At 30.3% G+C, this 27,122-nt stretch overlaps 4 protein-coding genes across 4 annotated transcripts; all 4 read right to left on the reverse strand.

Annotated features, from left to right (window-relative positions):
• Nucleotides 1-12,563: 12,563 nt before the first annotated feature.
• Nucleotides 12,564-15,707, reverse strand: LOC103503679 (germin-like protein subfamily 2 member 4). The gene is made up of 2 exons (XM_008467970.2): nt 15,234-15,707; nt 12,564-13,297 (listed from the first exon to the last, which is right to left on the reverse strand). The coding sequence occupies exons 1-2, from the start codon at nt 15,352-15,354 to the stop codon at nt 12,747-12,749; spliced, it is 672 nt and encodes a 223-aa protein (XP_008466192.1). The 5' UTR covers nt 15,355-15,707; the 3' UTR covers nt 12,564-12,746.
• Nucleotides 15,708-17,751: 2,044 nt separating this feature from the next.
• Nucleotides 17,752-18,525, reverse strand: LOC103503673 (probable UDP-N-acetylglucosamine--peptide N-acetylglucosaminyltransferase SEC). Its single transcript, XM_017048222.1, has 4 exons — nt 18,423-18,525; nt 18,195-18,300; nt 17,929-18,075; nt 17,752-17,773 (listed from the first exon to the last, which is right to left on the reverse strand). The coding sequence occupies exons 1-4, from the start codon at nt 18,523-18,525 to the stop codon at nt 17,752-17,754; spliced, it is 378 nt and encodes a 125-aa protein (XP_016903711.1).
• Nucleotides 18,526-18,605: 80 nt separating this feature from the next.
• On the reverse strand, nt 18,606-19,090 carry LOC103503667 (probable UDP-N-acetylglucosamine--peptide N-acetylglucosaminyltransferase SEC). Its single transcript, XM_017048223.2, has 3 exons — nt 18,984-19,090; nt 18,820-18,906; nt 18,606-18,728 (listed from the first exon to the last, which is right to left on the reverse strand). Exons 1-3 carry the CDS (start codon nt 19,068-19,070, stop codon nt 18,606-18,608), a joined length of 297 nt encoding a protein of 98 aa, XP_016903712.1. The 5' UTR covers nt 19,071-19,090.
• A 4,238-nt stretch (nt 19,091-23,328) lies between these two features.
• On the reverse strand, nt 23,329-25,867 carry LOC103503687 (germin-like protein subfamily 2 member 4). The gene is made up of 2 exons (XM_008467984.3): nt 25,734-25,867; nt 23,329-24,086 (listed from the first exon to the last, which is right to left on the reverse strand). Exons 1-2 carry the CDS (start codon nt 25,852-25,854, stop codon nt 23,542-23,544), a joined length of 666 nt encoding a protein of 221 aa, XP_008466206.1. The 5' UTR covers nt 25,855-25,867; the 3' UTR covers nt 23,329-23,541.
• Nucleotides 25,868-27,122: the final 1,255 nt, after the last annotated feature.

Raw genomic sequence — 27,122 nt, forward strand, 5'->3', positions numbered from 1 at the left:
GGATGAATCAGTTGAATTAACTGTTTTACTTGATTTTGGTAAAAGTAATATTCAAACTATGGTGCCGATAAAGAAGGACAATGATGTTGCTTGGTATTTAGCTTTTGCTAAAGATGTAACTAGTAACATCCATTAGTTGCCCATGTAAGTGTTAATTGTTTAGGAACATCTTCTTGATCTAGTAGTATACGAGAGAATGTTGATATGTCACTGAATATAGGTTTTTCTTCTTCTGTTTCAATGATGAAGTTATAAGAGACATCTCTTATTATTCTGATTTAAAAGAAAAAAATTTATTTGAAAGTAAAAAAGTGTTTTTGCATAATAACAGTAAAAAACAACTTTCAATTTAGGATTACAGTATCAAATTTGAGGTCTCTTGAATTTTCTTGAATTTAAATGTATGCAAGAAGGCTGCAAATGGTATGTAAGGGTATCTTGTTATAAGAAGAGTGATTTGTGGATGCTACGAAAATACACTTCTGACCATGATTGTTCATTGAGTACTGCCCAAAGTTCTCACATGCAAGCTTCTTTAACAGTAATTGACAATTGTTTGATAGATGATTTTAAATTCATGTCTACTAATCATTCCATTTCTAAAGAGATTATGCATAAGGCTCATACAAATCTTGGAGTTAATATAAGTTACTAGAAAGCTTGGAGGGCAAAAGAACATATGATAAAGATATTACATGGTGACACAGTTGAATCATATGTCTTAATTCCAAGATTCTTTGATAAATTTAACCCATGTATGATCAGTTTTATATATCAAATTTAAATTGATTTGCAGATAGATGTGGATAGACTAATATCACAGTCTATTTAGATAGACCAATATTGACATCTTTCATATTCTTTCTGTTCTTTTTTGTTTGTGCTGATAGATATGTGTTTTTAATTATTATAGGTACATGCACTGCTTTAGAAATGGATGATAATGGTCATTTCAAGTTTTGGTTTATGACTTTTAGTGCATCAATTGAGGGGTGGAAATATTGTAGACCTATTATTTCTGTTGATGGGACATTTTTGAAGTGTAAGTTTGGTGGCATCCTATTAACAAACCTCATCACAAGATGATAACAATCAAATCTTCCCTCTTGCTTTTGCCATTGTAGATTTTGAAAATTTATGTATCGTGGACATGGTTTTTTGAGAAGATATGAGGTAGTTTTTTAGAGCAGGCTAATTTAGTCATTGTTTCTAATAGGCATCTTAGCCCAAAGGAGTTTTAAGATTGTTTCCTGATGTTGAATATTGTGTGTGCACAAAACATCTTTTAAGTAACTTGAAACTCCATTTTAAGGATCCACTACTTGATAAGTATTTTTTTAGCTGTGCTTATGCCTACACTGTTGAAGAATTTGAGTATCACATGAGATGCATGGAGTCTGTTTGTTCCAATATTAGAGGCTATCTTAGTAGTGTTGGTTTTGAGAAGTGGTCTCGGGCATATTCATGTAGACGAAGGTATAAAATGATGACTTCAAATTGTGCAGAAAGTGTAAATTCAGTGTTTAAAGATCTTAGAGAACTACTTGTGGCAACAATGCTTTGTTCAATTAGGGATGTATTGCAAAAGTGGCTTTATGAACGAAGTAAAGCTGCTTCTACAATGAAGAGTCATTTGACTTCTTGGGCTGAGAACGTTCTGCGTTTAGAACATGAAAAGTCAAGAAGATTATTGGTAAGATTTTTTTTATCTCGAACGGGTAGAGATAGATTACTATCTTTGTCTATCCAATAAATAAAGATAGCAATTTATCTGTTCCTGTCTCAGATAGGCACTGGTAGATTGATATCTATATATATCTAATGTATATAGATATTGAAATCTATTTCTTCTTATTTATTAATTGTCCTTATTTGTGTTATGTATTAGATTGATCCAATAAGTACAACTGAATACCAAGTAACGGATGAAAATCAACAGTTTATTGTGAAGTTAAACGTGGGATGTTGTAGTTGCCAAGTATGGGATGTTGAAGAATTCCTTGTGCACATGCTCTTGCTGTTCTACGAATGCTTAATTTAGATACTTATTCTTATGTATCTAAGTTTTATTATAGAGAAACACTATCAGCAACATACAATGGTTGTATTCAATCTGTTGGATCTCATTTTGATTGAAGAGTTGTAGATTCTGTCATGAAAATATTACCTCCAGCCTTTAAACGGCAAGCTGGAAGACCAAGAAAACAAAGAATTCCATCTGTTGGCGAATTTAGTAGTTCAACCAGATGTTCCAATTGTAATAGTAAAGGACATAATAGTAGGACTTGTAAGCAAGACAAGGTTTGAACAATTAATGAAAATGCGTACTCTCTCTCTTTCATTATTATGTATACACGTTTGATATTAAATTTGATGGAGATTTGATATCATTTAGACATTAGATATATAAACGATCACTTAATATTCTATACATGTACGTTTAGGAAATCGCTTAATATTCTTTTAGATATTATTGTGGTTTATAAACGATCGCTTAATATTTTTTATGTGTATTAAGAAGATCGTTTAGACTTTACTAAATGATCGCTTAAAGATATATGCACGATCTTTTACATTAATGTGATACATATAAACGATCGCTTAATATTCTATACATGCACGTTTAGGAAATCACTTCATATTCTTTTAGATATTAGTGTGGTTTATAAATGATCGCTTAATATTTTTTATGTGTATTAAGTTGATCGTTTAAACTTTACTAAACGATCGCTTAAAGATATACCCACGATCTTTTACATTAGTGTGATACGTATAAACGTTTGCTTAATATTCTTCACATATATGTTTAGGAAATCACTTAATATTCTTTTAGTTATTAGGGTTTAGGGTTTAGGATTTCTGATCCAAATAGAAGGCTTTGTAGGCACTTATTATCATAATCTTTCTCCAGTGTTATATTTGTTGGCCACAATCCATTTATGATGTTGAATTCTTTTTGGCTGAAACCGACATTTTTCCTCAAAACTAAAAAACAGATTCCATCTGCTTTGGCTTCTTCAGGTATCTGCCTCAGCAATAAATGATGGATCAATTGGCCGTTGAAGACCATGTTGACATTCAGCAATATTGCTGCACCTGTTCCTTGGTCAGTTTATCCTTAATAAGACTGCCAATCTTGTGCACTTGGCATGAGACAGTGGAGGAAAGTACTTGTTGCTAGGTACAACCATCTTGAAAATAATGATCATAATATACATTCGTTATGTACACGATCGTTTATAAAACACTAAACCATAAACCTTAAAATTAAACTATCGTTTACTTGATGTAACAGATCGTTTAATCCAAACAGAAAGACATTCGTAACATAGTTAATCGGCAAGTAATGATAAATTGAAACATTTAACAATCTCTAGAATAGAAGTTTAAACGAATCCGAAAACCTAAACGCTTGAGAATAAGAATTTAAGAACAGAACTATAGTTTTCAAGACAAAAGTGGAAATGTTTGAAATATAAAGAAGACGAAGCATAACGTTATAATATGAAAAGTTCAGCAAAATATCTTTTGACGTTGAAGAGAAAAATGGACTGAGAGAAAAATGGAATAGGAAATCTTTAAGACGAAATGCTGAGTGATCAGTGCGTTTGTGTATTGCGAAGTGGCGGAAAACGAAGAAGGCGGTACGTATATATTAGTTGTTTTTACCAAAGGGGCAATATTGTAAATTTGCGTGCTTTTTTTAAAATGTTGAATCGCATTCCTTACTATTTAATATATATATATATATAAACGACCGTGTAAATTAAGTAAAAAAATGTAAGTGATCGCATTGTTAAACGATGGAAAAAACATATAATGTTAAACGATGATGTTGTACAACTAAACGATCGTGTAGGATATAATTTATAAGATGTTGTTAAACGATGATGTAGAACAATTTACGCGATTGTGGAGTATATTATTTAAGCGATTATGTATTTATACGATTAAACGATGGTATTGTTGAATTTAAACGATCATGGTAATAAATGTAATTGATCCCTTTATATGTTTTACAAGATAGTGTAGGATATAAAGAGTGAAATGGAATACATATTTCTCAAGTATGAAATAAAGAAATTTTCAAAAGTTAAATTTAAAGATTTGAAGCTTTACAAACACTATAAAACATCTCTAAAATATTGAGAAATTTGTAGGTCGAAGGATGGAGCAGTATCAATGTATTCTTGAGTTAACATTCTTCTTTCGTTTCTCTTGCTGCTTTCTTCTTGTATTAAGACTTTTGTCTTTTTTTGCTGACTAACATTATTTTCCTTTTGTATTTCTTTAATTTCTCTCTTCTTTCCTTTTTGTTTCAACTTCTTGTGATTCTTGACTGCTATCAGTGTCAATTTCTTTTTCAATTTCAGTTTCGTTATTATCAACCTCATATTCTTCAATCAACTTTTGTTTTCCTTTTGTTGTATCTTTTGCATTTTCTTCTCCTTGTTTTTTCTATTTTTTTCTTCAACAATTACAATATTTCCCAATTGAATATGACTCCGTTTTATTTTGTCTTTCTGACTCCTATTTTCAACTTTTTCTTCTTTAAATTTTCTCCATCTTTGAATTCAATTATCTGAATGTAAAAAGTGAATGTGCTGTCAAAATGATTGTGTAAGAAAATGTAGACAGAATGTAGACAGTTGTGCAATATAAATATCGTTTAAATATGTATGTAAGAACATGAAACCAATTGAGTAGCAAAGAAAATATATAAATTAAAGAATTACAAACTAAACGAACAATCATGTGAAATATATAAACGATCGTTTAATATAATTAACCGATCGTTTAGTTATTTTAAATTATCATTTAGTTATATTAAATGATCGTTTAGTTATATTAAATGATCGTTTAGTTATATTAAATGGTCGTTTAATATATTTAAACAATCGTGAAACTAGTTGTATATTAAATAAATTAAAACCTGTGTCATTTTTTGGTGTTCCTAAATGAACAAACCAGTTGTTTTTTTTCGTCTTCTTCATCTATCTACAAGCATATAAACTAAAAATGTTCAGAGATATCACGAAGAAAACACATCCAGACAGATAATTATATATGTCTATACGAGTTATATTTATTGTTTGGAAAAGAATTGAACTTGTGGCAATATTTGTGTTTTAGGTGTTTCTAAATCTGTAGTTGCTATCATTTCCAAACTACTTTGTATTTCCAAAACAACAATTCCTTGTAAAGAAAAAGAAACAACATAATCGTGTTTTATTTTATTTAGAAATTGAGAAACATTAAACAAAACAAAGGAGTACATAAGGAATAAGACACTAACCATAAGATAATGTGTTGTTGCATACTTCACCATTGTATTAACTTGTTCATCATCATCAAGAAGATCAAGGCTACAAGTAGGTGGTCTATTTTTCTCCACGACTTTTGTATATGCAATTTCTTTCTCATTCTGTTGTTGTTGAAGTATGGCTGATGGTGGTGGAAACCATTGTCAAAATGCCTTTTATTTCTTTTATTCCTTGTGTTAATAATATTTTGTTATGTTTTTATTTTTTCTTGATTTTTTTTTTCTGATTTCACTTATTTCATTTAAAATTTTATTTGTTTCATTGTTTTTTTCCATTTTTTCTTTTTTTTTCCTGTTGCTCTACCTTTTTCTTTGTTTCCTGCTTCTCAATATTTTTGAAATATCTCAAAATTGTTTGAGACTCTTCTTCTGATGAGTCTAGAGGTGTCATGGAGAACTACATATAAAATGATATTAGATTATTAGTGAAAAAGTAGCAAAGGTATTGATAAATAGTGATAGATTTATATCATCATCAATTCAAGATAGACATGGATAGAAAATCTTTCATTGTCTATCTAGATAGACATATATAAAACATGCTCTAAGTTTACTTACATTCATAGATTAAAAAATGTTGATGTTTAGAGTCCTCCACTCACTTGTTTTTAAATATTTCCATGTTACAATTGATGGCCCTTCCGTTGCAAGCTTTCTTCCAAACCCAACATCTAAATTGGAAAGTTTTGGTATTTTCTCAAAAGCGCAATAGACTAACGCTATGGGAAACCCTTGAAGGTATACAACATCCTTGTCACTGTAGGATGCTTTTTTCAAGAACTGATATGTTAGGATGTACGATAACCTTCCTCATGGATAGCCTTTTAAGATTTCTTCATTATCCAATATGTCTAGATGTAGGAGATTTATGTGGTTGTGTTGCTATTTGGGAATTAAAAATGCTTCTAAGATATAGAGGTTAACTAGTTTTTCTTTCAATGAGTCTTTCTCGTTGCACAATGCTTTGAAAGTTCTTTCTATAACTCTTCTTGTTATGAAGTCATCATGACGGAAAAGCGCATTTTTCAGACCATTTTCTTTTCTTTCTCCTAGATTTAACTCAGGGAATTTGTGACCTTTTAGTCCAGTCACAAAACAAAAGTCTTTCAGCCCAAATTCTGCTATATGTCCATTGAAGTTGAAAGCAAGGATATTACTTTTTTTTTGTATGACATTGTTTTCTTAATAGAAAATTCAAGAATTGTGTTGGTATTTTGGCCATTTTAATGTTAAGGAACTGACCAAAAGGATTGTTTGTCAAAACTCAAGAAAGAATTCTTTTGTCTATTTTTGACTTGATTTGATTCAATGTTTCTAAAATGTACTATATAGTAATCTTAAGGTTTTTTTTTGTTTATCTTTCATAATAGTGTGATTTGGATAGTGGAAACCTATTGAATGACATAATAAATAGTATGTTTCAAACAAGGGTAAGTTTAAACAAATTTACAAATGCAGAGCACTATAAAGAAAAAGAGACACAAATATACAACATTATACAAACAGATATTCACATTCTAGTTTGTTACCTTTATGCCTTTTTCTTTCTTTATTTTTCTTTCTTCTGTCTTTGCTTTACATCTTATTGATTTGCTACATGATGCTTGTTGATTCTTGCTCACCATCTATTTATAAAAAAGAAGACTAATATAAATTATATTCAATGAAATATATACAAAATGAATATAGAAACAGACATGTTTGTATGTGGGATAGATCATGATAGATATAGATCGATCGAAATGAATATAGATTAAGACCTCTTTGTATGCAATATAGATCATGCTAGATATATGTGGATGATGGAGATAGGTCGAAATGAATATAGACTCAGACCTTTTTGTATGCCATATAGATCGTGGTAGATATATGTAGATGATGGAGATAGATCGAAATGAACATAGATTCACACCTTTTTGTATGCAAGTCAGATCGTCGATCGCGACTGTCTTGTTGAAGTAGTTACTAGGATATATATAAACGATTGACGAGGAAGACGATGAACGAAAAAGTCTGAGCAAGTTCCTTCACCTTTTTATAGCCCCTTCATTTTTATGGCATTTTTGTAATTACGAGTTATTGAAGTTTCTGTAAATGTTCGTTTATACTTATATAAAATATCGTTGAAATTTCTCTACATGATTGTGTATACTTAAACTTTTTCGTCATCTTTTACTGTTTATTACTTTATTGTTTATATGTATGATTATTATTTATCTAATGTACAGAATCGTGTATGATTATCGTTTATATTTTCAAACATGATCAGACGCATATATGAGATAATCGTTAAAGATAATTTACGTGATCGTTAAAAATCGTTAAAGTATTTTGCTATCGTTTTGCGTTTATTGTTGATCGTTTATGTATTTGGTAATTTACAAGATCGTGTATCAATTGTATATTATTCTACACGATGTAGACTAATAATCGTTTATTAACATTAGTCGGGCGCACGCGGACAATTAATTGCACATTTATTGGGGTATTTTTTGTATTTCGCATTGTGAGCCTACGGGTTTTTTTTTTCGTTTATGAAATTGTTCTATAGAGTGTAAATAATTTGCTACTTTGTTATATTATTGAAAAAACCCCTATTTAATAACATATTTTGTTAATATATATATATATTTTAAAAATTGGAGATTGAAATTTGAAATTTGGAAAGATATTTAATAAGGAAAGTTATTTTTGAAAAATGGAAATTGGAATATGTATGTATATATATATATATATATATATATATATATATATATATATATATATATATATATATATATATATATATATATAGATATATGTATGTATATATATATTAAATATTCAAATATATAAATATTAAATATCTTTTAAAAAAAAGAAGAAAGTGTGGGACGCATTGAAGTCGTGGACTTCCAAGCAAAGTCGTGTACTTCGTACACAACTTCGCCTAAATTACCTTATTTTTGTCGATAGTTTGCCTTCTACCCTATTTTTGACATTACTTTTAAAAAACACGTTATTTAAATTTTTTTTTACTTGGGCTTTTGTTTTTGTTATAGCGATATATATATTGAAGGGGTTCAAATTTTAGACAACGTGAGACCATTGTGGGAGGACGTAAATTTCATGGTTTGATGCTTTTGTCATTTGTCTTCTACCATTACATCCATTCCACGTGCCCTTATAGAGGTTAGTCGAAAATTTTTATGCACATTTCATTCGACATTTGTGTACTTGCATACATATGTTAGATTGATTAGGATCTTTTGAATCTAGTGATTTTGGGACTTTACCTCGTTTCAGTTTCTTTTACCTACCCTAGATACCAAATGACAATTGAGTTGAAATACAAAGAAGATGATCACCTCCCTACACATATTACCAATTTGTCCCATATTAGGCATGCTAACAAGGTCATGAAGTCTAAGTTGTCCTAACCCAGTTGGAGATGTTTAGACAAACAATGTTAATTAGTTGGTTGGTAAATTTAGATTTGGTATTCAACAGCCTTATCATATAATATGTACTTTTACGACATGTGGTTGATGATTGAGCAGGAGTTACTAGCTTTCTTCTAGGTGGGAAGGTTGTTAGTTTTACGAAAGATAAATTCATGTTAATTACTGGATTGTAACTGTCTTCATCCACCGAAAATGGAACATCTTCTAAAAAATCCTATTGGATACTTACGTGATAAATACTTTAAGGATATAATTATGATGCAACCATTAATATGGAAACAGAGTACGAATGGTTGGAGTTTGAGACTGATGAGGATGCTGTCAAAATAATCCTTGTGTACTACATCGAGTTAGTAATGGTGGGCAAAGAGGTTAACATGAAACTGGACACAACATTATTCACTTCAGTTTAAAACATTGGTGCATTCAACCAGGGAGATTGGGAAGCGTTTGGTATGATATAACTCTAAAAAGTCTACAAAATGTTTTGGTTGACAAACCTGAATATTACAAGAAAATGTTGGCAATAAGGGACTTAAAGTGAACTATAGTCTATTTAGATTTGCACCTGTGTTTTTTATAAAACATTCTCGATTCTTTTTTTTTCTTGTCTATGTATGGTTTACTTCTTTAATAAATTATTGAGTCATTTATGTGTAAAATGCCTTAGGTTTAGTTGTATAAGACCATCATAAATCTAATGGGACGATCTGTAAAGATGCTTAGTTTTGAGGTCGTCCCAAGAATGCTTAAATGGACATCCTCTAGGTCTATTATGATGAAGAAGTTGATTAAAGAAGTTTTTTAGTCACCCCAAAGTAAGATATATGATTATATACACGATAGTGGTTTCTATCTTTATAACTACATGACTAATACAATTTCGTTGTAGTTCGATCTCCTATTGCTTTTACAATAAACAATTTTGGAGCGTAATTTTAAAAGACTTATTGTCAGTCATAGGCCTATACATGACGTGACTGCACATTTGTTCATTCATCGAGCAGGAAATGATGACAATGTTGATGCTTTCTTACGTGAGAATATAGACAATTTCATGGACATTGGTCGAGACCATCCGATGCATAATATGATGGACAAATTTAACACAACTAAACTTGAGCCTTTCACAGTGCAATAAAGCGAGAATGATATTTTTATGGTGGAGTTACTTCCTTTAAAAGAACATGTGTAGCTAGGTTGGATTTTGACCTTGAAGCAGTAAAGGCAAAACTATGGAATGCGATGACAATAAGAGGACAAACGAATCAGATGAGTCATAATTCAATGATATAATAATTGCAGATTCCTTTACAACAGTATGTTGAAAGAAAAAAATTTAAAATTGTAGGTTTCTTTGACATTAGGTGGGTAGGATCAAAAGAAAAAGTTTATTGTGCGATGACAATAAGAGAACTTTGACTGATGAGTCATAATTCAATGATATACAAATGTGTTTTTAAACATAAATTCCAAGAATAATAATAAGAGGTACATGGAAGGAGAAGATATACATTACATACGATATACCTATTGTACCTAAATCAGTTCATAAGGGACGTGTTTAAAATGTGGAAGAAGCTCAAGTTGATGAGGTTTACCATAATGTGGAAGAAGTGCCTCCTATGACACTGACTCTGAGCTAGACTAGTTATGATATATAGTCTGGATGAATGATGATGCCAACATTTGGTGCAAGTTATATTATGACAATTCTGAGACCGGTATTGGATATTCTGATATATCGGTCTATTGTCTTCATACATGGATGTTGGTCCATCAACTTTATACATGCATATGGACACGGATGCAGTCATGGAGAACATAATAAATATTTGTACTATTAAGCACATGTAGAAGTATCATATACACTATTACCAACAAGAATCAAAGAACCAGAGGAGCTAGAGCTACATAGAATTTAGAGTCAATGACGACAACCAACTCGAAATCGACGACATCCAAATTGTGGAACATATTGATTTTCTTTTAATTTTAAAGGGAAACTTTACTAAATATAACAAACTAGTGAAATATTTACGGCCTGTGTAACAAAGTCCATAAAGTTAGCCATTTTTAAAATATTTCAGGTTTGCCCTTCCATCTTTTTCTCCTCTTTGCGATTTTTTAATCGTTTTCCTCTGTACTCTTTTTTTTTAGCTGCGATGTCTTTCATTTTTTTTTTTGTTTTTAGATTTGGGTAACCAAATCTATTTCTTTCTATCGTCTTTTTCTTCTCTTTTTTATATGCTAGCATGTCTTTCTTCCTCTTTTTTTTTTTCATTCACTGCATACATTGCATCGCTTTTCTTCTTTTCTTTTTTTAGTAACTAAAATTGATATGTTGTATAAGAATCTTGAAAAAATTGGTTAGACATTTAAATTAGGGTAACTAAAACTAAAAGATTGTGGATAAATAATATTAAAAAAATCGTTTATACCAAATTTTGAAAAAAAAAAATCGTCGATCGTGTAGCCAAATCTAAATGATCATACACCAAATTTTGAAAAAAAAAATCGTTTAGATTTGGAAGATCGTGTAGCCAAATCTAAACGATCATATACCAATTTTTTTTAAAAAAAAGGTTTAGATTTAGGGTAGCCAAATCTAAACGATCGTGTAGTCAAATCTAAACGATCATGTAACCCAATCAATTAAACGATCGTGTAACAAATTGGTCAAATCTAAACGATCGTGTACCAAATCGCATTACCAAATATATTACGCGCATTGTTGACGGAGCATTTTTGATATTTTACATGTTGGGCCTCTTGGCTTTTTTCATTTTCGGAATTGTTCTATACAATATAAATACTTTGCCACTTTTTTATATTTTTGAACATACCCAATTTTTAAATGTGTAAAATATGATATATACATTTTAATTTACATTTCTTTTTTTCAATTACTATGGATCATTATTAAAAACGGTTCACCAATCATATATTTTTTCATTATTACAAAAATAAAATTATATTTTTTTATAAAATTAGTGACAAATGAATGAAAGATAAAATATAATCTATAAAAGATATGAAATTTCAATACATATTTATTTGAATTAATTCTCCAAGTTAGATTATATATATATAGGGATAGTTGCAAATGTAACAATTATATTCAAAATAATTAAGTACATAGCAACATTTTAAAAAAATTGCAAATATAGCAAAAACTGTCAAAATCTATCAATGATAGGAGTCAATCACTGATAGAACATGTAGCAAATGTTGGTCTATCACTGATAAACCATAAGAGTCTATCAATGATAGAAGTCTATCAACATTATTTATTTATTTTAATAATGGTCTTGGGTTTAAAAACCAACCTTCTATCTTATAATATATATATATAGATAATTTATTTAGTTAAATTACAATCTAAATAAAAAATTATTAAAAGTGAAAATGATTCCAGGTTGAGTTTTCAACCCAAGACATAGGAAGAAATCTACCGTAAATCTCTTAATATTTTCAAATCAATACTATGTTTCTAATTACTTTTAATACTTACGATATTCATTCAAAAAAAAGTCTCCCAATCAATTGAAAACATAATTTGAAGTAAAGCATTAATATTTCATTTTATAAATATAACATTCTCTAAGTATATTAGATTAGAAATATATCATATATAAAATATGAAAGTACTGAGATCGTCGGTCAACAAGTACTTAAAAGTAACATAAGAGTGCATCGCAATCAATAACTCATTTTGAAGTACAACACAGGTGCTTCATTTTATAAACATGATATTCCAAGTATATAAAAAATATATCGCATCTAAGACATGAGTATATCTTATTTATACAATATGCTTTCCCCAAATAATACAACCAACTGTCTTAATTAAAAATATGAACTTTCCACCAAAATGTCAAACTAAGTCGGTAGAAACCAAACAAAATTATTCTTAATATCTCTTTAATAAAAATTTATTCCTCATTGACCATATATACCTACATTTATATAAACCGTGATCACTTCTTCTTAGGAGCAATCTTAGACTTAATCTCTCCCACCTCATCCGTCCCAATCTGGAAAGTCTTAGCAAGGAGGCCGTCATCGACCGCAGGGGAGGATGAAAACAAGGCGGCGGCAACCGACACAGTTCCCGGTAGCTGGCTGTTGAAGGCAGAAAGAACAGAAGCAGGCTTATCCTTCTTGTTCTGCTGGAAATGGAGTAGGCCCTTGGGGAAGACAAAGACTTCGCCTTTTTTTATGGTTTTGGAAATCAGTTTGTTGGCAGTGGTTATGAATCCAACGTCCAGTTCTCCATCGAGGATGAAGACGATCTCGGTGGCGCGTGGGTGGATGTGCGGTGGATTCAGGCCACCGTTGGGTGAGTAGTCGATTCGAGCGAGGGAGACACCGAGGGTGTTGAGGCCGGGGATTTTGTCGACATTAGCGGGGGTGACGGCAGATCCGACGGAGTTGTTGATGGCGGCAGGGTTTGCTAATCCGGCGAAGAAGAAGTCGGAGGTTGTTACGTTGGTAGCGGCCTTGCATGGGAATCCATTCACTTTTGTTCCTGTTACCATTTTGCAAATTTGGAAGTATAATAAGATTAATAACATCTAGCTTAGCTTATTTCAATTATAGAAAAAGAATATTATTAATTATCATTGTTGTTACCATCAAACTTTTAGAATAGTAATTGGTGCACATGCTCAAGCTATTAACAATTTAGTTAAGTTAGGTTTCAGTTTGGTGTTCATTTAGTTCTCATATACTTTAAAAACCCTCAAACAATAATTTTGACCTTCGATATTCAGTAGATCTGCATGGTGTCAGATTCATTTGTTTAATTAATTACTAAATGGGGAGAAGAATTTGAACTTGAATTCAAGTTGGTACTGCACATGTTTTAGGTTAGTTGAAAGTTATGTTTATATATTTGCAGTTCCTCGATAGGTTTGAGAATTATTTTATTATTTATCTTTTCTTTTGAAAATTAATTAGTTTAAACACACTTTTGACTCAGGAATTTCTTATGTGTTATTTAGTTTCTACTAATATTTACAAGTCAAATTTTGAAAAAAGAAAAAAAAGAGTAGCCTTCATGAAAAACCCTGTTTTCATTTTTGAAATTAAATTAAACTCAAAATTCATTTGTTTTATTTAAGAGGAGATTATGTAAACTTAAATAAAATTAGAAGAAGCAAGCATTAAATTTCAAAAACCAACAACTAAAAGAACAAAAATGTTACCAAACTAACCTTAGTTTTTATAAGAGCACTAAATTTACTTAAAACTAATTATTTGGAACTTATAACTAGCACAATTTTAAGAAATGCAATTGAGTTAGGGACATAAATTAAGGTTGTTTCTTTTACGGGCTATCCTATATTTCTATGGAACGGACATCCAAATCATTATGTTTGTTTTGTAGCATTACAAGACGTCTCGATATCTAAAGATTTCTAAATGCATCCTAGGATTTGCTCAGATAGAGGCAACCGAAGAGTTTTAAATGCATATTTATTTTATAAAAAGATATTAAACTATGATAATTAATTTTTTTAAAATAACAAATAAAAATAATATAAATTTTACTAATTTAAAAAAAAGTTCAAATCGATAAAAACAAATATGCTATATATAGTTAAAAACTATATCCAAATCAAAATATTTTCAAATATCTACACAAATATTCTTACAAATCTATTATAATTTAAAGATGTCATGATTTTGCAGACCTGCACATTTCAATTATCAACGTTTCCAATACAAACAAACTGCACCCAAAGAAAATTTGTAATGGGTAGCCATATACATTATTTGTCATTTTGTATTTGAATGAATAAAAGTTAACTTTACATATAGGTCCATCGTTTAGAAATATGAAAATGAAGAATAAAAAAAGTAATCTATAGAAACTTGTTATAGATTTTTAAAGAGTAAGAACAACATGACAAAGCTACCTTATTCTTTAAGTTTCAATTTCTGGAACAGTAGACACATTTCAATATTTCTATTCATCATCAGTATTACTTGTTAGATATTATTACATTAAATTTGTCTTTTACTTATCGATTTAAAATTTTGGGTCGAATTTGCTATCAGAAGAGTTATGGTAAAATATGTACTCAGTTAATTAGTATACTCAACAATTTCCTAAAGTAACATGCTAGTACATGAACACTATTTTAAAATAGAAGAGATTTCAAGAAATGAAAAATCTATATATTTGCTCGTCTAATCAATAGCTAAATTGAATCTAGTGTATTATAAGAGATTTGCTTTCCTTTTATTCCTACGGATTGGAAAAAAACAACTAGAAAATATGACGAAACATTAGAACTAAAAGACATCTTGTCAAAATAAATGAAAAAAAAAAAAAAAAACTCTAATGGACATGATTGAAAATCAACAAATTAAATATTTAATTCAGTCTTTATTCATGAATATAATCCCAAATTTAAATCTAGACACTAACAACAATATTAGCATTACATATATATTACCTTTGGAAGTTTCAGCAACACATAAGTCCTGAAGCAAGTCGGGGTCAGATGCGCAGGAACGGGGAATTGTTGTAGCTGCGATAAACAAAGCTAAGAACACAAGAGCTTTTGATGCATCCATTATTTGTGGTATAGATTATTAATAGGACAAAAGAATGTGAAATAATGCAGAAAAGAGATGTATATTATTTGATGTCCAAAGGGGGGATGTAAGGTGAAAGGAAGAGGTAATAGAAACTATATATAGTTTTGTTTATATATTATATTATATAGTTGAAATGATAATAATAGATATAATATCAATGTGACACCTACTTTAGCTTGCATGGTATGGTAATGCAAAAGGCACATATGAAATTGGCTTAGGCTTAAATTCAAAGCAAATGGAATTGAAGGAAAAAAAAAAGCATACATAATGATGATAATAATTGTGGTTAATTAGTTTCAATCAAAGAAAAAGTTTGGGTAATATCAATATGAGTAATGAGAACTTACGATTTGGCCGAATGGTCTTTTAAATGTGACCTACTAACAAGACAACTGACTTTGTTTAAAAAAAGATTTGGTAACTATGAGTTGTGAAAGCAAAGGCTGTGGGAAATTGGGGTTGGTTTTGGTTTGATATGTGTGGTTGGTTGAGGATCGATCAGTTCTTGTTGTGGTGTTGGATGGGAGGTTCAAATGCCATTTTCTTTTACTTTCAAATTCAGACGAAGTACTTTTAGGAAATACAATAATATTAATATGTTAAGTAATTTATTTTTTAGGGTTTCTTCTCTTGCAGTGAAATAAGACATTAATTACCATTTTAAGGATGATAATGTTATTGTTATTTATCCGAATCATAATTGTGGATCTTAAACTTATACTTATCTTTTTTAAAGGACACAAATATACTAGTTTGTAATATATACTTTGATTGATAAGTATTGAAAATTAAGAATGGGTAGTTACACAAGTCACATACGACACACAAGATGTCCTAGCAACTAATTTAGCGTCAACAATTAGAATAATAGATAGTAAATGAAGAATGAACATACAGAGATTGGAAACCCCATTTGGTAATAATCCACCTACATTTGGAGGTAGTATACTTGAAAAAGGATAATTCCCTAATATGTAATAGTCAAGCGTTTATAAAGTTGTACTTATCTGTAAAAATAAAAATGTTTTTGCACTAGTAAAAAAAGGGCCTACAATGACAGTTAAATGTTGTCATTAAAAGTTTTCGTGACAGTTTTTTGCAGTCATTGATGCGGGAGTCATGGAAAGTATTTTATGACAGTTGTAAAAAACTGTCACAAAATATGATTTTCAAGACATATAATAAATGTCACGAATGATATATTTTATGACAGATTATAACTGTCATTATTTACTTACGATGACAGTTAATAACTAACGATGACAGTTAATAACTATCACAATTTACATTTTATGACAGGTTGTAACTGTCATTATTTATTTTCGATGATAGTTAATAACTATCATTGTTTATATTTTATGACAGAGGATAACTATCATAGTTTACATTTTATGACGAAGGATAACTGTCATTGTTAATATTATACGACTGATATTAAATGTCATTATATATGATTTATGACACTTTTTAACTGTCATTATTTAACTTACCATGACTTTAATTAAATATCAATAAAACTTTTTCGATGAGAGTTTTATTTTTCAATTTAAATGTCATATTTGTGTATTTAGTCACTGTTTTCAATAACCCTCTTTTTTATCGAATCCTGTATTTCATGTCGCCTTGTCACACATACCATTACAGACCAATACAATCACAAATGGAAAAACGGTGCACGCTTTAATAGAAAGAAACACACTTTGTAATACTGATTTAATTGTTGGTATAAATGTACTTTGGTACGAACAAACTATTTAAATAACTACATTTAAACAAAAAAAAATTCCTACCAACCTACAAAAAAGTCTATACATCAATGAATTGACGTAAATATGACTTCATTGCTCCAATGGATTGTGGCAAAACCTAATAAGATAAGAGAAGGAAAAAAAATGATTCAACAAGACTCATTCACCCAAATAAACACATCACATTCACTTCATGATGAACAACACACTTCAACAACATAGAGCACAAACTAAGAAAAATTACATACACACTTCAACAACACTTCATGGTCAAAAAAACACTTTAACAACACTTCATAATCAACAACACACTTCAACAACATAGAGCACATACTTAGCTAAATTACATACACACTTCAAGATCAACAACACACTTCAACAACATTTTTTTATCAACAACACACTTCAACAACACACATCAACAACATACTTTAACAACATAGAGCACATACTTAGCTAAATTACATACACACTTCAAGATCAACAACACATTTCAACAACATTTTTTTTATCAACAACACACTTCATGATCAACAACACACTTCAACAACATAGAGCACATACTTAGCTAAATTACATACACACTTCAAGATCAACAAAACACTTCAACAATACTTTTTTATCAACGACACACTTCAACAACACTTCATAATCAACAACACACATCAACAATACACTTCAACAATATAGAGCATGTAATAGTAAAAATGAAGATGAAGACTAGGGATTTGCAAGACAGAGAGACCCGGTCCAGTTGTTCACAAGCTCAAGAGAAGTTGTAAAATAATAAAATACTTACCTGCTAACAATCATTTCGTCTCCCAGTCCAGTTGCAAGACAGAGAGACCCGACAACCCTAGTAGCCATTTTCTCTAGAGGCAGGGTAATCATCGGTAAGCCAGCCCATAAGATGTCAGTTCCTGTGGTATGTGCATTGCACAGAGGCCTGAACATGAATATCACGTCAGTAACCAAACAAATATCACGTCAGTAACCAAACAAAAGAAGCAATTAACATAAACCAGTAAGGGATCATCATAGAAATGAAGGAAAATGATGACTAACGTGTCCAGGAACAAATATGCCAAAGCACTACGTTTGATGTGCTCATTTTTCATGGCAACATCTGTAAAAATTATTTGCTCTGGTTGCACTCCTTGAGCTACAGCATCTGCACAAGATAATCTCATTTACCAGCAGAAATTATTTTTTCAATGTCAATAGCATAACTAACTCAGCACATGAGAATATTTCTATCACCACTGAAAACAATATCAAATAAATTTATCATACATGCTCGAAGTCTCATTTCACCAGCAGTTGGGAATCTGAGAAGCCAAAGTGCACTGTTCGGCAGACGCTTAAGAATATTACACCTGATACCAGTAGAAAGCATCCAGTGAGATGAAAAATTGTAAATAAAAAAAAAAAAAAGAGAAAAACAATGGTCAAATACAGAAATAATGTTACCAGGTGTTAGAAGATCTCTAGATCCATTTTGTACAACTGATTAAAGCAAGCAAAAATGAATTTCCCTTCAGGTAACCCATAATATGAACGTTTATGCTGGCAGTTTGAATCCAACACATCCAAATTTTTCTGCATTGCACAACAAATAATAGGTGAGGTAGATGCAAAACTAATAAACAAACTAACACAGCAGCACGAAATTACATTTTAAAGTACTAACCTGCTTATAATCATTAACAAAGTAACAGTGTGGGAGGTGAACGATCTTCTCAGAGTAAATATTTGCATAACGTAAAGGTGAAACAAACTGAAAGCAGAAAAATAAGTTCAGTAGAATTGACAAAACCATCAAGAAGAGAAAGTTGTAACCTATACCAAGCTCACCTCATCGGTCACTAAATAATCTATGTAAGTGGCTCCTGTTGTTCCTGGAAACCCTATGTACGATACCTGAATGGGTGCAGGCTGCATGGCAAATATTTCATTTCTACCTCCCTGCCAAGTGCAACAAAATATTTATCGTGCTATAAAAATAAAAATAAATAATAAACATAAAAAAGAATTAAAATAAACAAATATATTAAACCAATAACTTTAAGCTTTCAAAAGTTAGCGTTACATTTCTAACTCAAAAATCATTTGTCAAGATGCAAGTCCTCTTAGAAAATAGTACATAAACAACATAGATAACATATTGTCCTATTTTCTATGTTTACATTCCAATACAATAATCAATGGACTTCACCGGGACTTAAATTCATGATTTCAATATTAGAAGCAAAAGAAAAGGAGAATCTTAAACAGAAGTTGAGCTTCATCAATAAAAACATGATAAAAAAAAAACTATACCTTAGTATAGCCATAAATTGTAGTCATAAATTAATATTCCGAGCTTCTCTTAATACTACGACGCCCGACCAGTCGTTCGCAGAAGAAACAAACGACTGGTCGGGCGTCGGAGCCGGCTTCGCGTCCGCAGAACAATGGGAAGATTGGTCAGCCGTCGACGCCTTGCCGTCCGCGGAAGAATAGTAAGAGGCGGAAGAATCGAACGATTAGGGTTGGCACGAATTTGGGGATTCTCAAAATGAAGATGAAGACTAGGGATTTTACAGAAATTCGATAGATTTCGTGTACTTAGTTTCTTTGTAAAACGTTTATCTATGTTATTGTTATATTTGAAAGTTCTTATTTATATGTGTACTAGTTTTGTGAAATATTAATATATGTTAAAGTTTTGGAATTGTCCTCTTGCATATTTATTTATAATACAGGAACAATAATATAAATAAATTACAATTAAAAAAATGGAAAATTGCTTTACGGTTCTGAAATGTCATGAACAAAAAATTTCTTGACCGTTTGCAAATGTCATAAACAATGAAATTCTTGACGGCTCTCAAATGTCATTAAAAAGCATACTCTTGACGGTTCCCAATTGTCATGAAAAAGAATACTCTTGATGGTTACAAAAGTCATAAACAATCACTTTCTTGACGGTTAATAAATGTCATGAAAAACACACTCTTGACGGTTTTAAAATATCATGAATATTCGTATTCTTAACGGTTTCTGTCATTCATACTCATATTCTTGACAGTTCTATACTTTAATTAAAACTTATGCTCTTGACGGTTCTAAACTGTCATGAAAAATTGAATACTTGATGGTTATAAACTGTCAACGTTCACAATTCTTGACGTTTTTTACAACTATCAAGAACTTTGTCTTTCTTGACACTGGATTCAATGACGGTTTTAAAACCGTCAAGAATAATCATTCTTGACGGTTTAAAACCGTCAAGAGAGTGAGTTTTTATAGTAGTGTTAAGGCAAGTTTCACATTTGCTATATTTGCAATTTTTTTTAAATGTTGCTACATACTTAATTATTATATTTCTAAAATTGCCACCAATTATAATTACCCCTTAATTTAGAATAGTTCCTCTTGAATAGGAAGAAAACCGACTATAATGACTTGGTAGGATTAACATAGGAGAATTTCAATTGTGCTTAGTGGTATAAAAAAAAATGGACACTACAAGAAATAACAATTATGATAGCTAACGAAAAAGGGTATAAGAGACTTTTAATAACATTTTGTTTAAGATTTTGATCGCTCATATTATTGAGACTCTAAGACTTTTTATAGCATTTTTGTAAAGTTATAATGAATGTTATAGTAGAGTATGAAGATAGTAAAATGTATTTAGCTATAAAAACATTCAATAGCCATAGTCATTAGAGTTATCTTTACTTTTAACATATAATAGCTTAATTAAATGCTATCTTTGCTATTTAATAGTCTTTTCTTAATGTTTTCATTGATATATGGTAACCTTTTGAAGACTATTATATCACACACATATATAGCTTAGTCTTATGCTATAACATACAAAACATTGAAATTAAACGTCCATTTACAATACAAGCACTTGTTTTTGTCTAAATAGACACGTCCAATACTTTATTATCTATATATGCATTCAAATACAAATGATTTTCTTTCATAAAATACAAAATTCATATCAAGTACTAGCTGCATGTTGATCATGAATTATAGCATATATATCAATGGAATTGAACTTCCATCTTTAATTGAAATTTTGAGTGTAAAGGTATCATTTTATTCACTACCTAATAAAGTGAATTAGCGTCAATTTTGCTTTCCAAAGCCACTAATTAGGGGACGTTTGGCGCGCAGATTTAGAATCAAATTTCTGGAATGTTTGTGGACTTATTTGATAGGAATCTAATGCTTGAGAATTATAAATGCATGTGTTTGGGGTGCATGGTTTGAAAATCTGGATTTCTGATGCTATACTTGGATGCTCGGTTTGAATTCCTGAGTTTAGCTAATCTATTTAGTTAGTTTTTTTTTTTTGTGAATTGGACATCCTAAATTTATCATGTATCAAAATTTTAATTGATTTTTTTTTTCATATTTGTACTTCTAATTCAATTTCTTAATTCTATTGATTTTTCATCACAATAATGTAAAAATGAAAAATTTTAATATTCAATAACAATAATTTTGATTACACAGTTGCATTAACATGAATGGTATAATTATGAATATTACAAACCATTTATAAAATATAATAAGTCGAATGATATTTATGAAAGTTTCAGTTAAGCAACATTAAAAGGGGTCTAATAGATTTCAAAATAAGCATAAACCAAAAGGATCATGCAAAAGCGAAAGTTAATTAGAGTTACCTTTAGCTATATTTATGGTTACATTGCCTTTTTATGATGCGCATGCAACCTACTTTAAACCACTTTTATCAAAAGAGTTCAAATAAAAATGAGTTTTTTTATACACTTTTCTCTTAAGTCAATTCAATAAGTTCTAAGTCTTCTAGTTAAATTGACCAACAGAAAAAATGAAAAATGTTATTAGAGACAAAAAATAAATCATGGTACATTTGATATATATTTAAAATTTCTACCATATTACTAATATATTAATATTTGATTTATATATACTTGAGATCACAAAGGATAGTTCATCAATTTTTAGCAAGGAAAAATATAACAAAATAAACAAAATCTCCCAAAACGAAGGAAATATTAGTTTTAAACAAAGAAGAGAAAATAGATAATTAAGAAAGATGATCTAATAATAATAATATTAAAAAAAACTTAAGAAGAAAAGAAAATAGAAGAATGAAAAATATGTACTTTAAAAAATGTTATTGTGATTAAATCAAAGGCGTATTTTGAAAATGACTCAGAGAAATTTTTTTCAAAAATTTATTTTTATTAATTTTTGAAGCTTTGTGGCGGTTGCCGAAGTTGGTGGTTGAAAGTTCGTCGATAGAGTTGTCAGAAATGACATCCAATAGTCGGCCGACAATGGTCACCGAAGGTGGTGTTTGGAGTTGGCTGACAAATTTTCTAGATTGAATTAGAAAAAAAGAAAAGGTAATCCATGGGTTTGAATAGTGTTTACTATTCAAACCTATGGGAAAGAGTGTAAAAAGCCTTGGTGAAGACGATTGTTTATCAATGGTAAAGATAGTCAACGGTCACCAATGTTTAATTAAGACAGTTGGTTGGTCGTCGATTATCATGACAATTGGTCGCCAAGGATCATGGCTATTGGTTATTGACCATCAAGACAAGAGGCACAACATGGATAATTAACGATAATGATTGATTGCCGTCGATCAAGATGTTCACCTAACGAGAAAAATGTCCAAAGTTGTAGGTCACCAACGATCAAAATGGGATCGATAATCGACAGTCAAGAGGATCCGAAGTCGTCGTGATCGTCCAAAGTTGATCCGAAGGCGATAATCAAGATGATACGGAATCGACAGTTAAGATGATCGGTCGTCGTGACCGTCGATCGGTCATCGGTCATTATTGTTGATTGTCAAGTTGGCTAACGTTTGTTGTCGATGGTCATCAATGATCAATGATAAGAGGTTGAAGAGAAATTTTTTTCTAAAACATATGACATTCAATAAAAAAAACATATTGCACGCCCATGAGTTTGGTTTCTTAATTAGAGCAATTTTATTCCAATCATCTAAATATGGGTTTGGCTTCAAATACCAAACCCCCTTCATTCTAAAACCATGAGCCAAACACTCATCCTTATAATGTTTAAGTGTAAGTTTGAATCTAAAAACTATAAAAAGTCCTAAAACTAGCAGAGCAAACACAAAAAAATGGCACTTTGATTAAACAAAATATTGTACTAATTAGCTTGCAGTTATACTTTTATTTGACTGGTTTGAGTGATCAAATACAACAGAATTTAATATTGTTTTGATACCAAGTCTTCATATGCCCTTTTCAAGTTTGTGGGTGAAGAATTGGTCACATCGAAACTCGCAAATATAATGTTTCCACTTCGATGCATATCAAACTCAATTGAAATACTTGACTATAATAGGCTAGCTAATACATATAAACAGAGTTCTCACTTTTTCTTAGGACGGAGCAAACCTTGATTTAATCTCTCCCACCTTATCAGTCCCAATCTGGAAAGTTCTACCAAGGACGTCATTGTCGATGGCTGGAGAGGAGGAAAACAAGGCGGGAGCAACCACCAATATTCCCGGCAGCTGGCTGTTGAAGGCGACGATAGCGGAAGCAGGTTTATCCTTGTTGTTCTGCTGGTAATGGAGTAGGCCTACGGGGAAGACAAAGACTTCACCTTTTTTTATGGTCTTGGAAATCAGTTTGTTGGCAGTGGTTATGAATCCAACGTCGAGTTCTCCTTCAAGGATGAAGATGATCTCGGTGGCGCGTGGGTGCGTGTGGGGTGGAACGAGACCACCGTTTGGTGAGTATTCGACACGGTTGAGGGAAATGCCGAGGGTGTTGAGGCCGGGGACGCTGTCAACATTGGCTTGCGTGGCGGCGAACCCGATGGAGTTGTTGACTACGGCGGGGGTTGCTAGTCCGGCGAAGAAGAAGTCTGAGGCTGTTATGTTGGTATCCTCCTTGCATGGGAATCCATTCACTTTTATCCCTGTTACGTACCATTGTTGTACATCTAGCTAGCTTAATTAATTTCTAAACTTAGAGAAAGATTATCATTATTATTATTTGATTCACCATCGATAGAATAGCCTAATTCGTACGTGTTCATTTAGTTCTTTTATTTCAAGAACATTCAAGTATTTATTTTGTTGCTAGATCATATGGTTGTCATTTGTTTGATTTTTGTACCATATGAAGAGAAAAAGAAATTAGGCCAATTTTTAATCTTGAGGTTAATAATGTTTTATGTTCGTTCAATTGTGCTCAATAACCGTGGTTATTTTTCGTTAGTTTAGGCGTTTGATAATTGTTTTGTTTTTTATCTTTTATTTTTTAAAATTAAGCCTACGAACATTTTTTTTTCTACTTTCAAATTTATTGATTTTATAGATTATTAATCTATAGTTTTCAAAAACCTCAAAACTTTGTTTTTGTTTTTCTAGAACTTGGTTAAAAATAACAAATGGATACAAAAATTATGATTTCGAAAAAAAATAGGCTTAACTTCTAAAATTCGAAAAAAAGAAAACAGTTAATAAATGACTCCTAAATTTTAGATATTTTTTTATATACATCTTTGAGTAAAAGAGTTGTATATTTTCTCACATCTGTTTTAATGCTTTATTATTTACTTCCACTAATCTACTTTTAAGAACCAAAGCGAAATTGAAAAAAAAAAAAAGAAAAAGAAAAATCTGACATAATTTTCAGAATTTCATTTTAAAATTAAACAAGCTGGAATTCAATTGTTCAAATTTTCCATCTAAATTATATTAAAAAAATTAAACGAAACAAACATTACATTTTGAAAAATGGTAAAAAAAATAGTAAAATGGATAAAATACGTATCCTTCCTATAAAAAGTAGTCGACTTTTGTCTTTCGTTAGTTTTTTTCTACCAAATGCAAAATCATCATCATCATTTTGAAAAAACCTCTTACTTTTTTTTTTTTTATATAGAAAAACAATATCTTAATTTTTAGAGTACTAAATTTATTTAAACATGCTCAAAACCAAATTAGTACATAGATTAAAAAAAAATTGTCAAAAATAATAAATTTGATAAAATATTTACGACATATAACAAAATTTTAGATTCTATCAATAACAAACATTTGCTAACATTGATATCTTTTTATCAGTGCCATCAATGCAATTGATAAACAGAAATAGAACTCTATCAATTTCTACCATTGATAAAATCCAAAAATTTTGTTATAATGATAAATATTTTAATTTATTTTGCTAGTTTTAAAAATACCCCTTTAAATAATACAACCAACCTTTTAAATAGGCCAAGTTAAATACTATAGCCAATCCTATTAAATACAAAATCAATCATTTAAAAACAGTGAGTGAACAAATAACTAAATAGACAAATTAAGCTCTCTGAACGAGCCTAACTCAACGATCTCAAGATTAGAGTTTCAATTCTTCCACCCACATATTGTAAAAGGAAAAAAGAAGTTGAAAAGTCTTAAACATTAAAACCAAAGACATGATTGAAAATCAACACTATTTTAATTTGAATCATTTTGTATGGATAGAGTCTACATGTTGATGTACTAAATTAAATTTAAAATTAAACTACATGACCAACAACAATACCAACATACACGATCACTTGCATACGTACCTTTGGAAGTATCAGCGACGCATAAGTCCTGAAGCAAGTCGGGGTCGAAGGCATGGAAACTCGGAATCGTTGTAGCTGCAATAAACAAGACAAAGAATACAAGAACTTTTGATGCATCCATTAATTATATATATATATATATATATATGTCGAAATTAGAATATGAATAAGAGGCAGAGAGAAGGATATATGTTTATTATTTGACCTCCAAATTAGGGGGCTGGAATTTATATGGTGAAAGCAAGAGGGTTAGAACTATAGTTTAATTTTATATGGTCGAAATAGTAGTTAATGCAAATATTTAGTTTGGAGGGGAAAGAACGCGTGAGAAGGAATGCTATATCATAAAAATTTAATAGTCATCAGCCTCAAACCTCAAATCAAAAATGTATTTTGTCCTAATAATAATAATAATAAGTGTGGTTAATTAGTTTGAATTAAAGACAATTAAAAGTTTGGATAAAGACGGATGATCAGAAAATTGGTGTTGGTTTTGATTTGTAGTTGAAAGATCACTTCTTCTTGGGTTGTTGGATGGTTGGCTAAAATGTCCCACCTACAAATTGGAAACTACTCTTAGAGGAAATACAATACAATATTATTCGGACCATAATAATTTACAATACATCAATTACCATTTCATCAAAGATCAAATATACGTTGATTATTAAACTAAATTTCTTTATACTAATTTTATTACTTTGAGATCGTGATGAGTATATAGAGAGAAATGGGTCTATCGTGAAGCTCCGTGCAATTTGTGTGTATATGCATATGTATACATAGTGGAGTTAGATAAGTGTCTAATTTCCTATGATGCCTTCAATTTGTTATTTACGTTTTAAAATGACCTAAAAATTATATGTAAAATTTATAATTTTGGACCTATAGGTCAGTTTAGAGGAATGCAAATAAAGTATGTCCTTGCAAAAAAAAAAAAAAAAAAAAAAATTTAAGAGGTTAACGTTCGACAATAAGTAATATCTTTCGTTTTAATAATTAATTGTATAACAACAATTTTAACAAAAATAATTACAATTATATGAAAATTTAGACATCTACTAGGTTTTAGTTTAAATTTTGTTATATTCTTATAAATTCTTTTACATTATACTGTATATATGCAAGTATTTTGAATAATCAAACGGTTATATTTGTAGATGTCTATTAAATAGTTAATATGTTTTTACTCACTCATACACCGTTAGCAACTAATTAACTTTTACATCTTTTTTTGTTAGTTAAAAATGGTTCTTGAGACTACTTCTGTTGAAAACTAATTAAATATGTTTCAAGCAAATTAATCGTTATAGATGAGAAAATTATAAAAAAGTTAATGTGAGTGTTAATTAAGTATATTAAATTGATGTGAATCGGTAAAGTGTTGTA

The sequence above is a fragment of the Cucumis melo genome, chromosome 9 (assembly GCF_025177605.1).
Source record: "Cucumis melo cultivar AY chromosome 9, USDA_Cmelo_AY_1.0, whole genome shotgun sequence".
NCBI lineage: Eukaryota > Viridiplantae > Streptophyta > Magnoliopsida > Cucurbitales > Cucurbitaceae > Cucumis > Cucumis melo.

Coding starts and splice junctions, on each gene's coding strand:
- LOC103503673 (XM_017048222.1), bottom strand. CDS start 18,525: ATGCTTTCTACTGGTATCAGGTGTAATATTCTTAAGCGTCTGCCGAAC. Junction 18,301..18,422: donor TGAAATGAGACTTCGAGCAT/GTATGATAAATT, acceptor TATCTTGTGCAG/ATGCTGTAGCTCAAGGAGTG. Junction 18,076..18,194: donor GCATATTTGTTCCTGGACAC/GTTAGTCATCAT, acceptor ATTCATGTTCAG/GCCTCTGTGCAATGCACATA.
- LOC103503687 (XM_008467984.3), bottom strand. CDS start 25,854: ATGGATGCATCAAAAGTTCTTGTATTCTTTGTCTTGTTTATTGCAGCT. Junction 24,087..25,733: donor CGTCGCTGATACTTCCAAAG/GTACGTATGCAA, acceptor GGTACGTAACAG/GGATAAAAGTGAATGGATTC.
- LOC103503667 (XM_017048223.2), bottom strand. CDS start 19,070: ATGCAGCCTGCACCCATTCAGGTATCGTACATAGGGTTTCCAGGAACA. Junction 18,907..18,983: donor ATTATTTAGTGACCGATGAG/GTGAGCTTGGTA, acceptor TTCTGCTTTCAG/TTTGTTTCACCTTTACGTTA. Junction 18,729..18,819: donor TTGTTAATGATTATAAGCAG/GTTAGTACTTTA, acceptor TGTGCAATGCAG/AAAAATTTGGATGTGTTGGA.
- LOC103503679 (XM_008467970.2), bottom strand. CDS start 15,354: ATGGATGCATCAAAAGCTCTTGTGTTCTTAGCTTTGTTTATCGCAGCT. Junction 13,298..15,233: donor TGTTGCTGAAACTTCCAAAG/GTAATATATATG, acceptor AAATGGTAACAG/GAACAAAAGTGAATGGATTC.